This window comes from Melozone crissalis, unplaced genomic scaffold (assembly GCF_028551555.1).
Source record: "Melozone crissalis strain CALT ecotype California unplaced genomic scaffold, PUWL_Pcris_2 ptg000063l_1, whole genome shotgun sequence".
In the NCBI taxonomy this organism is placed as follows: Eukaryota; Metazoa; Chordata; class Aves; order Passeriformes; family Passerellidae; genus Melozone; species Melozone crissalis.
The window spans coordinates 1,598,619-1,612,390 of record NW_026535841.1 but is presented as its reverse complement, the minus strand read 5'-3'; the positions used below and the strand labels follow the sequence as shown (position 1 = coordinate 1,612,390).

The window sequence follows — 13,772 nt, the reverse complement described above, 5'->3', positions numbered from 1 at the left end:
GGACACACTCTGTAAATGTCAGTCAGTTCTACCCAACAGATCTGGTCTCACCTCATGATCTTCAGCCTCCAACTCACCCCATAAGGTGCATCAGAGAAGCCGCTTCAAACAGTGGGAGCAAGTGCTATAAATGAGGTCCGTAAAGGGCCAGGAACTGTCAAGGAACACAAGAAACCAAAGAGATGATTCTTTTCCTGGATAAAGCTAAAGTGAAATTGCAGAGCTCACTGCCATATTCTGCCAAAACCAAACCATCGGGGACTGAAAGCATGGTTAAACCAGCATCTGACCAGCTGAAGTTGTAGGATCACAGAATGGTTTGGCTTGGAAGAGACCTGAAAGCCCATCTCATCCCACCCCTGCCATGGGCAGGGACACCTTCCACTGTCCCAGGCTGCTCCCAGCCCCAATGTCCAGCCTGGCCTTGGACAGGTCCAGGGATCCAGGGGCAGCCACAGCTGCTCTGGGCACCCTGTGCCAGGGCCTGTCCACCCTCACAAGGAAGAATTTCTTCACTATATCCCATCTTCTTCCCAATATTCCAACTTGCTCTTGTCCTATTCCTCCATCCCTTGTCCCCAGTCCCTCTCCAGCTCTCCTGGAGCCCCTTCAGGCCCTGCAAGGGGCTCTGAGCTCTCCCTGGAGCCTTCTTCTCTCCAGCTGAGCACCCCCAGCCCTCCTGGCTGGGCTCCAGCCTTCAGAGGATCTCTGTGGCCTCCTCTGAACTTGTTCCAGCAGCTCCAGGTCCTTCCTGTGCTGGGACCCTAGAGCCGGATGCAGTTCTCCAGATGGGATCTCACCTGCATGGGGCAGAGGCAAAGCCCTAGCTGTCCCCCAAGTCCTGCCAGCACACAAGTGAGACATGAGCAGGGTGACAGGCACGGCCCCAGAATCTGAGGAGCAGAAGCTGGTGGAGAGCTCAGGATCTGGGGGCATCGGGTCTGCATGGGCAGGCAAGGTGAGCAACCAAGATGATACCTGGGCAGTCTGGTGGAGGTAATGACACGGGGCATGTGCCCCAGCTGGGCTCTCATTCCTCATGGGAACAGCCAGCTTATTAAGAAGAGATGGAAACTTTCTGTCCTGGCATTAGAGATTGCAAGACGGGCCTGGAAAAGTGGCAGAGAACACAACCCAGGCTTGCCCAGCTCCAGGACAGACTCACCACCAGGAAGCATTTGCCAAGGCACTGGATAAGGAGTCCCAGGTTCAACACCACCCCACACCTGTGCAGAGGAGCAATCGCCATCTGAGCCAGCCCTGTCCATGACCTGACACACGTCCCAAGGAAAGCTACAGCGGTGACTGGGATTTCTTGAGTCATGGGTGATATTTCCAGCCCTGGTTGAAACAACTCCTCCGTAAAAAGCAGGGAATGGGACTTGTTACCCCCACTGCAGCTGTGGGCTGGGACAGAAGGTCCTTCCTCAGCCCCTGAGTGGTCTTCAGCCCTGTGAACATGGTGGTGATGCCCATTTTATGCAACTCATGCCCAATACTGGATGAGGCCCCATCAGAGGCAAAGGAGGTCAAAAAGCATCTTCCTGAAAAGCAAAGTGCTCTGCCACTGTGTCCCCAGAGTAGCAAAGTCGTGCTGGGGGGGCTGCCAGTCTCACCCAGCATGGAGAATATGACAGAGAACTTGGGGAAAACACACAGCTGAAGGGAATGCCACCCTGTGGTGCCGCAGAGCCCTGGCACTCCAGCTGGGTCCCCTGGGGAGCTACCAAAGCTGAGTCCAACTATCCCACCAGCAGGACACAGGATACAGAGCCAGATCTTTGTGGGTAGTGGGCAGAGCTGAGGCAGCACCTGGGCAGCTGCCTCCACCTGGGCAGTGCCCCCACCCTAGGCCACCCTGGAACAGCCCTGCCTGGGGCACCAAGATCTGAGCAGCTCCAGCCACCCCTGCCCTCGGAGGAGGACCTGTGGACATTTGTCTTTCAGAGCCTGAGACGAGACTTGCAAGTTCCCATCGCTTTGTGGATCCAGCAGACACACAGTGGTCCCTGTTCATCACAGGATGTGTGCTGGAGAGTGCACATCCTGCTACCACCCCTCCTGGTCATTCCATCTGGGAAAAGCTCCGCAGTGAAGCCAGGAGAGACCAACCAGAGATGTGATAGATACTGGGGCATTTCTACCCAGCCAAGATCTGAAATACTGGAAATACAGGTGAGCTGGACACAGGTGGGAAGTCTCCAGAGAAGAGGTTGTTGAATAACCTGGCCAACATGCAGAGGTGACCCAAGGTCTTGGAAAGAATCAGAAATGACCCAGACCCCAAGAATAGTATTGCTTTAATTCACAGGGGGTGAATCAAATTAAAAATATAAATCCTCTTGTTTGGGACGCAGGGTAAAACACTGCTGGGGAAGGAGATGCGCCCAGAACAAAGCACTGGAGTCTCTCCAAGGGGGACTCTCAACGCCCACTCTGCTGGGCTGATGGACTCTGGACTGGCCAGGTCCACTCCTGAGCTGGAGACATGGCTCTTCTTCAGCATGGGGCCAGAAACAGGACAGCAGAGTACGAGCATGGTGGGCTATGCAGGTTTGTCACTACACTGGACAAGTGCCAGAGAATGGACAGCCAGAAATGCTCCCCCAGCTACTTTTCCTCGAATAACACCTCAGCAGCAGCACTGATCCCATGATAGCATTAAGGAGAGATATCCCAAGGCTGGCTGGAAGGGTGGCCACCCAGCCCAGGGCTGCAGCTGAGCCATCACAGCTCTCAGGTACCCCTGCAATGCACTCCGGCAATGGGCCCGAGAGCTGCCAGTGCCCCAGCCCAGACCAAGCCCCAGGAGACAGGGAACAAACCCCAGCCCCTTGGCTGCTCCAGGATAGGAGACTCTGGGATGGGGACTGATGAGCTCCAGAGCCCTTAGCATGGACAGAGACCCACCTCTACTGGTGGGGCTGCACAGGACCAGCCTGGACAACACAAGCACCAGCTGCACAGAGATCACCCAGGGTAATCTCCTGGCCCACCCAGACGCCCCCGGGGGTGGGTGGGCACAGGGAGAGCTGTGGCAAAAGCGGCAGCCATGCAGGCAAGGAGCGGATGTCAGGCTCCGCAGGGATGCGCGCTGGAGCTCTGCTGGGAGCAAAGAGAATTTGGAAAGGAGCATCATGCATGCAAGCACAGGAGCAACCAAAGGCACTCGTGCTGCTTATGGGAGTGAGGGACATGCGTGGGGCACACCCGCCTGGGGACCCTCAGCCCTATGGCAGCGTCCAGAGCCATATGGCGCCCATGCCCTCTGCCAGTGCCAAGCCTCACGCTCTCTGTGGGCTGCTTTTCCAGCATTCCACAGCAATTGCAACAGCAGAGCCCCATCCCCAGCCCAGCAGGCACAGGGGCAGAGGAGCTGTGTGAGATCCTCCTGGAAGACTTGAAGGCAGGTTCATCAATGTCTCAAAGGGAAATAGCTGAGCCATGGGGTTCCCACCAGGCCATGGAGCTGCTGTCCCATCTCCCCACGGCGAGTGCAGCATCAGGAGAGCTCAGCCAGCCGTGGCTTTAGGTGCCCTTCCCTGTTAGCCATGACATGTCTCCAGTTCTAAAAGAGAGAAAAACAACAGCGCTGTGAGGGGTTTCTCAACGTGCACAGGCAAATGCTTTTGGTGTGCCTTGGTGCTAGTCCAGTACTTGGTGTCCATCCCAGCAATCAGCTGCCTCCTCTGCCCTCACATCTGTCACTAAACTGTCCAAAAAGTCACCTGCAGATCCTCAATTCTGTGTAAAACTGAGTTCAAACATTTTATTTATTTATACTTAAAAGCTGCCCTTCAGCTGGAAGTCCATGGAAAGCTGCCAAACCGCAGCCAAGCAAGGTGCCAGCCAACAGGATCTGTGCTGGATGTGGCTCCTGGCAGCCCCAGCCCTATGACCCAGCATTGCCCCCCATGTGAGGGGGAAGCAAAATAAGGACACCCGCCCTGTAACCAGTGTCTCCACATGGGAATGAGGGATATGGCCCAGTCATGGGGGCAGCTGTCCCTCCTGCCAGCCCCTCACATCCAGCACACTCAGGACCCCAAACCGAACGTACTTGCCGTGACGAACAAACAGCCTAAAGTTGTGAAAGCAGCAGGAGACAAAGAGAGAAAAGACATACAGGTTTAATCTGGCTTCCTCGAGCCCCTGAGCCCCACCACAGTCCCAGCAGCTCCTCCCCACCCCCAGGATACCCACAAGATGCCACCTCCCTCCCAGCCACAAAGTGGGACACCAGCAACCATCTCCCGATGTGCCGGGGTGATGGCACAAGAAATTCTTCCCTTTGAGGGTGGTGAGACCATGGCACAGACTGCCCAGAGAATCTCTGGCTGCCCCATCCTTGGAAGTGTCCAAGGCCAGGTTGGATGGGGCTTGGAGCAATCCGGGATAGTGGGAGGGAAGGGTGCAGGGGGTGGAATTGGATGGGCTTTAAGGTCCCTTCCAACCCAAACTATTCTGTCATTTTATGAACCCTGTCTCAGCTGAGGGGGGCCATGACATGCTCCCCATCCCAGGGATGCCCAGGGAGTCTGAGACACAAAGCTTCCTCGGGGTTGGGAGTGCTCCTCTCCCTGAGCTTTTGAAAATCTGTTTTTATTCCAGATGTGGAAACACCCCTGGAACAGGGACCCACATTTCCTCAGCAGCTCTGATTCCCACTCTAAAGACCTCTTCCCAGCTGTTATCACCTCCCTAGAATTTGCCTTCCAGCACCCACCCTCAGCATAAAGCTATGCTCTTTCCTCTGCATGGTCTAAAAAACACAGTGAAGGGAGAAAAATGTCCTTTGCCTATGAGGTGTGCTCCACGGAGGCTGAGACACCACAGGCCAGCATACTGGCACCACCAGCTCTTTGGGCTGGGTTGTGCATAGGGGGCTATGCACAGGCCACACACCCAGTCCCTCTCTGCTGGTCTGGGTGCCCAGGTGCGCCCCAACATCCAGCATTGCTTCCTTGATGATGTGTTAGTGCCCAAAGGCAGAGACTATTCCCATCCCATCCTGTCTGTGCAAGGATTTGGGTCCCGGTGTTTAAGACAAACCCCATGTGTGGGGGATGCCAGACCTGGAGGCAGCTGGGAGGTAGCACAGGGGGGATGGAGGAAGCAGAACAGGAAGGGAGATGCAAGAGACCGATCAGTGTGGAAGGCTCAGCTCTGCCCAGCACCCCATGGCTGTGCTTAGCCTCTGCCCTGGCACTGCCACTTCCCACTGCCTGTCTACTTACTCCACATCGCGCTTCCGGATGGTCCTGCCCGCAGCCAGGACCTCGGCCACCTTGGACACGATTGGGTCGTAGTTCATGCTGGCCACAGCCACCACCTCGTCACTCCTGGGGCCGGGCAGAGCAGAGCAGTTAGGGCAGCCTGGATGGGCACAGTCCCACCACCCAAAACCCACCACGATGGAGAGAAGAGGGAGGCAAAGAGGAGCACCCGCTCCAGAGCCAGGCCTGATCCCAAGGTAGGAGCACCACAGGGACTGGGAAAAGGTGGCTGGAACAAGGATCAGGAGAGGGTATGGAGTGGCACAGCAGGCCCCACTGGTCGTACCAATGCTGACAGTGATGTCATGAGCATCACTAGGGTGCCTGGGTGATGGACACAGCTCTGCCACCCCGGCATCTGTGGGAAAACACCACCAAAGGTAGATCTGATGGTGGATAAAAACCTGGACAACATGAAAGATGCCCAGCTGTGATCCCTACGCTGCTGCCCTGTGCTGAGGGAGTGGAGAGGCAGGTGGTCAGGATTTTCCTGTGGAACAGTCAGTTGGGATGCTCCACATCCCCTTCCTGATCCCTCCCTGTGAACAGGCAGAGTGCCCCGCTCTGTGCTGCTCCACGGGCACTGGCACAGCTGGGGTGCCCAACCCCTGCGTCCCACAGCCCCAGCAAGGACATCCCCCTGTATATGGGATGTCCAGGCTGGCTGACTGCTCCCCTAGCAGGATCCCAATGCAGCCTCAAAGGCTGAGAGGAAAACAAATGAAGGAGAAGGAAGAGGATGTAAAACTGCTGGAGGAACTTTGGCTAAAGGTTACAGGCAAATAAGAAGAGAGGTTCTCATTTGGAGTTTGCCGAGGTCAATCCAAGTGTAAACCTTCAAAGCCTGACCATGAAGAGATAACTCAATGCACAATGTGAGATCAGGGAAGGTGTGTGGGTAAGATCTTAAATTCTGGTGATATTGTTGAATAAACTGATAAATAGAACCACCCACTAAACCAAGATCTGCTCTTGAATCAACTGCCAAAGAGCTCTGGAATCAACAGAGCAAAGATCAGCTCAGATGGGGAGGGATATATGCCTAATTTCCAGGACAAGGAGAGCAAAAGCCACGTTTCAGAGGACACTTCAGCCCTGTGCAGCCACGAAAGTTAGTGCTATCTCTCACATCTGTCTACAAAGCCATGGGGCAGCTCCATCACAGACTGTTTCAAAAAACTCCCATTCCTAAATAAGCTCATAGCAAATAAAGGAGAGCAGTTTCCTGAGCAGAGCCAGCTCCAAGCTGGGAAACACCAAGTGGTTGGAGAGACCTGCCCATCAAAACCAGGGGGAGATGTGCTGTTCCAAGCAATGAATAACCAAGGTGTGCAAGGGAACCAGAAGATGGACTACTACCAGCTGCCCACTGTCTCACCCCCAAACCCCAAAGGGGCCAGCCAGGAAGGTGGCTGGGTGATGGAGACAGCTCTGCCACCCTGGCATCTGTGGGAAGCCAGACATTTCTGTCAGCAGGACATAGGGTAGATGCTCCTTTGGCAAAATAATTCATGGTGTGCTGGTGAGCTGGAGCACCCTGCACCAGCAGCAGCTTTTGAACTCTTTGTCAGACAGATGGGGGAAGCCAAGAAGAATCCCTATTTTTCAAAAGGTTTTCAAAGGTTACAAGAATTCCCATCCTGAACCTGGGATTTGGAGCAATCAGAAATCTTTGTGAAGACATAGGGAAGAGGGAAGCACAGTGAATGTATCTACATAGTCTTCCCTTCTTCTGCAGCGTCGGACGTAACAGAGGTGGGGAACCATGAAGAAGACAACCACAGCAATTCCAGCAATTCCCTGGTCTCCAAGATCTTAGGGGCAGGAGGACATCAGTCTGTTGTCAAGGCAGTGTGCCATGAGAACATCTGCAGAGTGTTGTCCCCTACACCTCCCAGCACAGGGCCTTTTATTGGCCTCTACACAGCTCTGAGAAAAATGCTTTCCTCTTCAAACTCTGGGGCAGAAGAAGCCTTATTGTGAAAGCCAATGCTGAGGACAGGCTGTAGGAGTGGGAACCACCAGTGGTTCCTGCAACAACCAAGGAGGACCAGGAGGAGAAGAGTTCAAACACAGGGTGGGCACAGCAGAAGGAAGCAGGAGGAAATGGTCAGCTTGGGACTGTCCTCAGTCCAAGAGCATTAGCACCAACTAGAAGAACCACCACCAAAAAAGAAAAGAGAAAGAAATGCTCCAGCGGCCTCTCACAGACAGAGAGCCAAGCGGGGGGGGCACACTGGCTGACCCCCACCAGCCAGTGCTTCCCAGTACCTCCGGCTCTCAGCACGGAATGCCGTCCTGGTACCCACACGCCAGCTCCGGGAGACCCTCCTGGGTGGCAGAACAACACAGCCTCAGCAGGGACCTCCAGGTCTGCCCAGCAAGCCCAGGTCCCCTGGCAGCCCCTGTCCCTTGCAGCCACCATGGCACACAGAGCAGGGATTATGCACCTTGTTCAGGGCGTTCCCTCTGAACAGCCTCCTCGGATGTTTCATTAAAGCAACCTGATGTTTCCTTGCAAATTAGGGTTGGCATGAAGAGATAAAAGGCTCTCGTGTGGAAAGGCTGCAGGAGGGGAACATCCCCACAGCAGCTCTCCCCAGCACAGGTGGTGCCTTGGCACGAACCCACCCCTTGAGGCAATTTTGACCAAGGTTCCAGCACACTCTGAGCTGTATCCAGTGTGCAAAGGTCCCTGGGTGCCAGCTGGAGCCCCATCCCTGCAGCAGGTGTTTACTCAAGGTGTGCAGGTACCAGGGAGAGGAGGGTGAGCACTGGGGATCCTCAGGGTGATGCAGTGAGCTCCACACCTCTTCAAGCCCAATGCACACATCCAACCACCAGGCTCCATTCTGAGCCACATGGGCAAGTGGGCCACCCTCAGGGAGGGAGAAGGCATGGGGTACATTGGGGATGGGACAGAGGGACAGGGAGATGATGTCTGCAGAGCCAGAGCTGGCTCCTGTCCTCAGCTCCCTCCTGATCCCTGCCTGGATGCTGCTGCCAAGTGTTTGAGAGCTGAGCTGGGCAGCTCTTTGCTTCCCTGGTTTCCCTCTCCCTATCCTTAATATCAGAAAGCACTTAGAGAAACCCCTCTGGCTCCAGCATGAGGATGTTCTGTGGTCACTGGCTTCAGACCGGGATGGACAAAGGAAACAGAAGAATAAACAGCAGCAAATATTTTTGGGATAATTCATGGTGCAGTGACTTTCCAGTCTAAACAGCCAGCATGGCTCCAGAACAGCTGAGGCAACACATCCCAGCTGCCAACACATCTCAAGGATGCGCTCCCAGGGAGGGTCCCAACCTGGGGGGAGCTGGGTTTCACTACAGATATAACAAAGCTCCCAAGTTCCTTGAAACCTTCACAGCTTGTGATAGACAGAAGAGTTTTTTGAGCTCAATTTGTCAAACCAGAAGCAGAAACAGCGATGCTTGAGCACTCTGTCCAGCACTGGTCTCAAATCATTAACATGGTGATTCGATGGGAAGGAAATATTTGATAGGAATTGCCAGTAGAAGCTGTCATCTGCTCACAGGGATTATGAGGGCAAAGGGCAGAGACACCAGGCCCAAAGACCAGTTTAACTTGTTGGACAATCAGAACATCATTTCTCCAGGGTCTTGTATAAGTGTTCCACAAACTCATTGTGCAGAGGTGAACAAAACTGACTGACAGAAGCTCTGGCAAAACTATTTTCCAGCCTAGCAATCTCAGATGAATGCCTGTGTAGGAATATGGACAAGAAAAACACTTACTTGGTATAAAATGCCACAAACTTCAGTTCATCCAGATCTCCCTGAATGACAACGTCATCAAATCCTTCCCCATGACCTGGAAGGCAAAGAAGAAGTGAAATCAGCAGCAATTCCTCCAGATCCAGCTCTAAGACAGGGTGTTTCATTCCAGCACTAAATGGACAATGTCCTGCAGTGACCAAGAGACCAGCACCAGGAGATGCAGGTACCAAAAACCACAGAATCACAGGAGAGTTTTGGGTTGGAAGAGGCCTTGAAAAACACTTTGTTCCCACCCTCTACCATGGGCAGGGACACCTTCCACTGTTCCAAGTTGCTCCAAGCTCTGTCCAACCTGGCCTTAAACACTTCCACAGATGGGGCAGCCACAGCTTCTCTGGGCAACGTGTGCCAGGGCTTCATCACCCTCACAGGGAAGAATTACTTCCCAATATCTAATTTAAGTGAATCCTCCATGCTGTTTAGAGAAGAGCACTTCATGGCAGATGGGTTTCAGAGGAGACTCTGAACCTCTTTGGAAGCCAGGCAGGGAAGCAGCCCTGTGGCAGAGGTCGGTGGGGAGGGTTCACAGTGAAGGAGGTGACCCTGGCTTCTCTGTCCAGGACACATCCAGCAGCACAAACCCTCAGCAGCCCCAGGGAGCCCCTTACCCGCGTATCGGATGCTCTTGCCGAACATGGCTGTCCACAGGTACGGGACAGTGCTGATCTCCGTGCCGTGGGCCAGCATGTTCAGCGCGGCGATGCGGCCTGCAAGAGAGCACAGGATGGGGGAGCTGCCACCCCTGGGCAAGCTCCAGGCTCTGCACTCAGGCCACAGCATCAACACCAGCAGGGAGACAAAAAACTGCTGCTGAGAAAACCCCACAGCAACCAAGACAAAGCAGGAAGCACACAAGGATGGGCTCAGACTGCTTCCCATGGTGCATCTCCTCCTTGTCACCTCCAGTGCCGTGAGCCATGGACCCATGAGACCCTTTCCCCCCAGCTTGTGCAATTGTGACAGGGTTGAGAGTGTGCCGAGCTCCTACCCAGATGGGGATGGGACGGACAAACCCTTGGAGGACAGGGAGACCGCTGGGGTACGGTCCTTGCTGCAGACGCATATCTGGACATGGGAGAGGTGTCCAAAGGCTGACTTTGGAACTGTGGTTCCGAAACCTCTCTGTGACACTGTGGCCATGAGGGCAGCCCATGACACCAGAGGTTCAGGCTGACGAGAAGGGCTGGAGCTCTGCTGAACACTCCCAGGCCAGCCTGGCAGTGTGGGAAGCCCAGCTGGGAACCTGAGCCCAGCCTGGCATTAGGATGTGAGCTCCCAGGTGTCCTGGGGCAAGGAATAGAGCAGGCTCCTGCAGCAGTGCCAGGGAGCAAAGGGAATATGGGAAAGAAAGCCTGTCCCTGGGCTCCTCTGTGCTGGTGATGAGGCATTGTTAGGCAAAGCTTGGCAAGAATGCTGACACATGAAGGCATAAGATACACCTGCTTCAAAATGTTCAATACAACCACTCAGTCTCTCTGCTGGCCATTGTCTCATTCTTGCCCTGGAGGGTTTGGAAATTTCCTGAGAATCTGGAAAAGGCTCTTTTCTGCAAAGCACCTACCATGCATGTGGGCCATCTGCCAGTGGGGGACATTCACCTTCTTGTTATTCCTCAAGGCCAATGGAAATGTGACAGCATCTCCAGCAGCAAAGACCCCCGGGATGTTGGTCTGCATCATCTGCAGGGGAGAACAGAGGTGGCATTAGTGGGGTTGGCACCCTACAGAAACTCCACAGCTGGAGTGGCCCAGAGCTGCCACAGTCCCTCAGAACACAGGGAAAATCTCTGCTTGGCTGTGGGACCCCCATGGGAGATTTCACTCAGCCTTCCTCACTTTCAAATGAGAACACACAGGCAGGGACCGACAGTATCCCTCAGCCAGTGGATTATCCAATAAAAAGACACATGGACTGGTGTCCTGGAGCCTCTCTCAGAAGTCTGGGGCTCGTTGGTGTTGGCTGATAGAGCACAGCTAATTGCAGGGATGAGCACTGTGTGGCACTGAGCCCCAGGCTCCCGACATGCTCCTTTGCCCAAGGCACCAACACCCACCAGCTCCAACACTGCTCCTCCATCACAGTCCCTGGTGGTGGGGAGAAAGGATGAGATATTTTGGGATCCTTGAAAAGATGGAGCTATCTCAAATTTTTCCCCTCTAAATATCCATACCACTCCAGGACAGCTCAGAGCCAGACCCAAGCCAGAGCATCGAGGTCTGGGGTTTGCACAGCCCCTTGCACAGGGGGTTCCCAGGCACTCCTGGTGATGCTTCCAGAATTTCACCATCTCACAGAATATCCTGAGATGAAGGCAACCACAAGGGTCATTGAGTTCAATTCCTGGCCCTGCACAGGCCAACCCAAAGAATTAGAAAATCCAAATTCTGCCAATCTTGGCAGACAAAAAGCCATGAAAAGCCCCTGTGGCAGCAGTTTGGAGCCCCAGGGAAGCTCAAGATCAAAAGAGCTGACCCAGCTCCTCCTGCCCTCCCTGCCACAGGGGCTGCCCCTGGGCTCACCTTGTTGACCACGATGAAGCCCTTGGAGTCGATGTTGATGCCGCTCTGCTTGAGGAAGCCTGTCGCTGGGACTGCACCTGGGGGAAGCCAAAGGCTGCTGCTGCAGTTCCCAGTGCTCCACAGCCCTGGGGGCTGATCCTGAGGCCTTTTCTCACGCCAGGACTGGGGGGCTGCCCCCAGGGACAGGCAGCAGCTGCCCTCGAGTGTGGAGCAGGGCCAGGCACCCTGCAGGGCCGCCACTGCCTCTGGCCCCTCAGGATCCCTGTCCTGCCCAAGCCATCACTGTAGCCTGTCCACCGCCCTTTTCTAGGGCTCAGAGATAATTTTCAATTTCATTCTCTTTTATAGATAGTTTGAAAAAAATTGTATTTAAAAGGGAACCTTTGAGCTTCCAGCCAGGGCTCTACAGCCTCCCCCCGGTCTGTGCATTTCCTTCACCTTCCTTCTCCTTTTTTAATTTATTTTTTTTTTACCTCCAACCTCTTCACAAATCAGAGTAGTCAATAAAAACAACAAAACCAGAATTAAATTAATTCTGTGATTCTTCCAGTCCACAGCATTTTGAAGAGGGAAGGAAAGGGAGTTTCCCCACCACCACCACAAAGTGTAAAGGAGAAATATATCATATTTTTCGGGATATTTACTTTTATTTTATAGTATAGAATACATTTTTGATTGCTGTCAGCAGCAATTAAAAAAACACATATTAAAAAATCAGTTTGGGGAAGATTTAATAAAACACAGTTTGAGAGGATGAAACTGCTTTAAATGTTTTTTTTCCTAGAAAAAAAAAATATTACTTCTGAAATATATTTTCAGTTGCATTTTGTTGTGGGGGCTCTAGAAATGCCTTTTTCAGACATGCAGACTCATGTGTGGTAGTCCAGCAGGGCTAGCAGACCACTGCCAGCCCCTCTGGCCACCCAGCCCCAGTGATCTTCTGCTGCCACATCCCCTGCAATTCTTCCCTGCCCTCCCTCCGTGCCCTGCCCCACACAGCCCTTACCAACACCCACGACACAGACATCGGCACGCAGCACCTTGCCGCTCTTCAGCACAACCTCCTTCAGCTGCAGGAGACACAAGGGGCAGGGGGCACATCAGAGCTATTTCAGGGACAAAACCCCTCTGTAGCAGCAGGAAGCCAAGCTGGCAGCTCGCCTCGTTTGTGAAATGCAAATTGACCATAGTTCCTTAGAAAAGCAGCAGGAGTTGAGTGGGATCAATGAAGTCACCCCACACACCACACTGGCATACATTTGCTCCTGGGGGCCAAATCCAGGAACATGAATGTCAGGGGACAGGAAAGAGGGGAGAGCAGAACCCCACTCGGGAAGGGAATGGCAGCTCTGGGGGTGCCACAGCAGTGCCCCCAGGGAGCCCCTGCCCACCACTTACCTTCCCGTCCTGCTCCCGCAGCTCCGACACCTCTGTCTGCATGTAGAACTTCACCCTGTTGTTCTCAAACATCTGGACAAGGGACAGAGCAGGGGACATCAGGGCCCTGAACCACCCTGGTCCTGATGTCCTGCTGCCCCCTACGCTGCCTTGCCCACCTTGCAGGCTTGTCTCAACCTGCACTGCTAAGGAGGTCAGCATCCCCACATTCCCAACGTGGCTCTAGAGGCGTTCCATAGCACATGGACCATGACAGGGAAAACACAGCCCATTCTCACTGACTGCTGCCATCACAGCTTTGTCAATAAATGTGAAGTAAATTAATTAGTGCAATAAGTGAAACAAGCAAAATCTGCTCTGTTACCAACCCCCGCCAGATGGGAAAGCAAGGTCACCTTCATGACAGCACGGCCAACCCTCTCCCCAAAGAACTTCTTGAAGGGGACGTGCTCCAGCTCCACCAGGGACACCGAGTGGGCCCTGTCTGCGAGGTAGGCGGCCACCTCCATCCCTGGGGAAGAGAAGCAGGTCCAAAGAGCCACGTTAGCCCAGCCAGCACTGCCCCGTGTCCCTGGCTGCAGACGGGGAGCAGCCTCACCCGCTCTGACTGGGGAGGCTGGAGCTGCGCTCCTGGGAGAACTGGGGAGCCACCAGGCCTGATCACACCAGGGCTCACACCAATTCAGGTGTTCTTAGGTGCAGGTTTTAAAGACCAAAGGGAGGAACTAGCCAGGAAATTCCAAACTGCCCTGGGCAAAACATGGAACAAAGGACCTCA

General features: G+C 54.1%; 1 protein-coding gene across 3 annotated transcripts in view; it reads right to left on the bottom strand.

Moving 5' to 3' along the window:
* Window positions 1-2,283: 2,283 nt before the first annotated feature.
* The window catches only part of AIFM3 (apoptosis inducing factor mitochondria associated 3), a 64,980-nt gene continuing 53,491 nt past the window's right edge, over window positions 2,284-13,772 (bottom strand). Inside the window, exons 12-21 of one of the 3 annotated variants that reach the window (XM_054288507.1) lie at window positions 13,390-13,505; window positions 12,995-13,066; window positions 12,603-12,666; window positions 11,597-11,673; window positions 10,639-10,756; window positions 9,686-9,784; window positions 9,036-9,111; window positions 5,238-5,342; window positions 4,061-4,081; window positions 2,284-3,568 (exon numbers count right to left, since the gene is read on the bottom strand). In XM_054288507.1, the coding sequence (XP_054144482.1) occupies window positions 3,529-3,568; window positions 4,061-4,081; window positions 5,238-5,342; window positions 9,036-9,111; window positions 9,686-9,784; window positions 10,639-10,756; window positions 11,597-11,673; window positions 12,603-12,666; window positions 12,995-13,066; window positions 13,390-13,505 (788 nt within the window). In that variant the 3' untranslated portion in view covers window positions 2,284-3,528. The other 2 variants (XM_054288508.1, XM_054288506.1) reach the window with 2 other exon arrangements.